General features: G+C 38.1%; 1 protein-coding gene across 1 annotated transcript; it reads left to right on the top strand.

Moving 5' to 3' along the window:
* Positions 1–415: 415 nt before the first annotated feature.
* Positions 416–1227, top strand: LOC128983255 (coatomer subunit zeta-1-like). The gene has a single exon (XM_054402491.1). The coding sequence runs from the start codon at positions 627–629 to the stop codon at positions 1155–1157; it is 531 nt and encodes a 176-aa protein (XP_054258466.1). The 5' UTR covers positions 416–626; the 3' UTR covers positions 1158–1227.
* The last annotated feature ends 1717 nt before the right edge of the window (positions 1228–2944 follow it).

Below are 2944 nucleotides of genomic sequence, written 5' to 3'. Positions count from 1 at the left end.
CATATTTTTTTCTGTTATATAACTATTTATTGAATTGTATAACTGCATATTTATTTATTAGTTTAAGATTATAACAATCGTTACCAATCCATTTTTGTAATGGTATTTGGCCGTTGGAATGGAAATAAAAAAAAATAAAATTGTTATCAGTGGCGGATCTAGAACGGTCACAAGGGGGGGGGGGCGAAACGTAGTGTCTGGTGGATTCGGGGGTACTCATAGTGATGAACATATAACCATAGATATAACATACTCCTAAAGGAGTATGTTTTATCTATGACATAATATATTTACATACCTGACCGAATTACTTGCTATTTACTCAATGCTATTAAGCAATAATTATCATATATCACTACTTACCTCTGTATAACGTTTTCTACCATCGTCTTCTACGTGACGTGTACACTTTCTAGAAAAACATTTCTGGACTTTTGTTAAACTGTCAAGTGTCAAGTTGTTTGATGTGTCAAGTGATGCAAATTAGTGTATTTTCAAAGGAAGAATAATATTCTAGACTATAGTTTTAAGTAAATATAGTGTTCAACAGTTTCCTCGCAATTACTATTACTGTAATTCTTAAATAGCCAAATTACTCATAATATTTCCCAACACAAATCACAAAAATGGGTCTTCTTGAGCCTACAATGTACACTGTTAAAGGAATAGTAATACTAAACAATGATGGAAAGCGTGTTTTGGCAAAATACTATGATCCCAATGTGTTGAGTACTGTAAAGGAGCAAAAAGCATTTGAGAAGGATCTTTTCAACAAAACACATCGTGCAAATGCGGAAGTCATAATGTTGAATAGCCTCATCTGTACATACAGATCAAATGTGGACTTGTTCTTCTATGTGATTGGAAGCTCTCAAGAGAATGAACTGATCATATTGAGTGTCCTTCAATGTCTCTTCAACTCTGTTAGCCAAATCCTCCGCAAAAATGTAGAAGAAAGAGCTTTGATGCAAAATCTCGACATAGTGATGCTCACCATCGATGAAATTTGTGATGGAGGGATTATTATGGAAGCTGATCCAGCTGTTATTGTGCAAAGGGTTGCGCTAAGAACAGAAGACATTCCTCTTGGAGAACAAACAGTTGGGCAAGTATTCCAGTCTGCTAAAGAACAGTTAAAATGGTCTTTGTTGAAGTGAAAATAAGTGAGACCTCCTTGTAAATTACGATTCATTCTATGTTTATTAAATATCGTGCTACCAAATCAAACTCTTGCATTTTTTACTGCCAGTATTATAGCCTACTTAAAGCAACTCGGTCAAAATCCGTTAACTTATCTGCCCGAAACTCTTTTTTTCCAATTAGGTTAAGTTACATATTTAAAGGCCTTTAACTTATTGAAACCTTTTGTAGAGGTACCGTAGTAAATAATGAAAAGTTAGGTTAGGGACAGGCTTAACTGAATTTAAATTTACCCTAAGTTTAACCGTTATCTCATTGTTGGGACAGGTCAGTCGCCGGTCTCTACCAGCAGCGTTTAGTGAACCATTTTCTGTAACTTATGATATGGGAAAGATTTGATTTAACGGAGAAAACAATATCATCCGCAATAAGTTACCTTTAAAATTTAATATATTAGGGTCTAGTAGGCCTAGGCCTATTTTAGTTGAAACATCATACTAGGCCTATCACTAAGTAAGAATATGGATTCGTAGGCTACCAGTTAGAAAGTCAACACCTAAAAAATTGCTGTAGGCCTAAGGTGTTGCGGGCAGATAAGTAGGCTAGGTAACGGATTGACTCTAGGAACTCTGTTAAGTATAATGTTATTAGGGCCTAGTTAAGTTAAATCAGTTAGGTAATGTCCAAGTTATTTCTCATGAAGCACGTGGATTGATAACTTATACATTGGCCCAAGGACAATACTTTGATGTCCGATTCTATCGTAATTTATCCTATTTGAGAAAAATATCTAGGCCTAACTATAAGTTAGTAGGCTAAGTATACTACTTTTAGCAAATTTCCCTATTGGGAATATTAGCGAATTTACCTTTAGGTTAAAAGCTATTACCGTAGTATTACTCATGGTAAGACCTGGACTCGGGACCGATTTACTTTTTTGTTTTGAGGTCCCTCTAGAGGCCAAAAACACCATCCGTTCAAATTCATATATAGCCTATATAGGTACGTATATTTATATATACAGTGGAACCTTGATAAGAAGACCCTCAAATAACAAGTCACCCTTGATAACAAGTGTCATTTTCAAATCCCCTTAAAATAATTTAACAATGTCGTCTTCGACCAGCGCCACTCAGGAATAGCGTTTTCTGAAATAGGTTACTCATTCAGCTTCCTTTATTATAAACACCTTTTTATAAACACGATGGCTTTTAATGAAACCCCCAAACACACAGTTTTGATTAAGAGCTCAAATGAGCAAGAAAAACGTTGGAAGTGGAGCGGAACCCTTTTGTTCGTAGCTCCAAGGTTCAGAGGTCGCCCCCACCGAAAAACGTGAGGACATCTCCGCCACCTGCACCTTTCAAATGCACTAAGGAGTTCCCCCATTTAGGATCTCCTTATTCTCCTTTGGCAAGTGGAGCTGGGAACGGTGCGGAAAACGTTGGAGATGCAGACGTCGAAATGGCGTGGCCAGCAATCAGTTCTGCTGTAGGGATGCCGGAGGAGCCTTTCACTGCAACATTGCGGTCAGAAGACCCTGAGATGGTACTTCTGCGTCAGGAATATCTTGACGCAGAGAGTAGCATCAAAACCCGGCTCCGAGACATGGCAGAGACAATTAAGGCTATGCTGGACACCTTCCGGACGCAGAAAGCCGTAAATCAATTGGTCTCTAGAATCTACCAAGTACTAGCCAGTTACTGGTAAGTTCTGACCAGTACTGGTGAGTTCTGGCCAGTACTGGCTGGTTCTGGTCCAGGTTCTAACCAATACTGGCCAGAACCTGGACAGTACTGGGCAG

This window comes from Macrosteles quadrilineatus, unplaced genomic scaffold (genome assembly GCF_028750875.1).
Source record: "Macrosteles quadrilineatus isolate MER2022 unplaced genomic scaffold, UCM_ALF_1.0 Scaffold_1__1_contigs__length_201487025, whole genome shotgun sequence".
NCBI lineage: Eukaryota > Metazoa > Arthropoda > Insecta > Hemiptera > Cicadellidae > Macrosteles > Macrosteles quadrilineatus.
The sequence above is the reverse complement of the archived record's forward strand: the minus strand, read 5'-3'. Positions and strand labels throughout refer to the sequence as shown.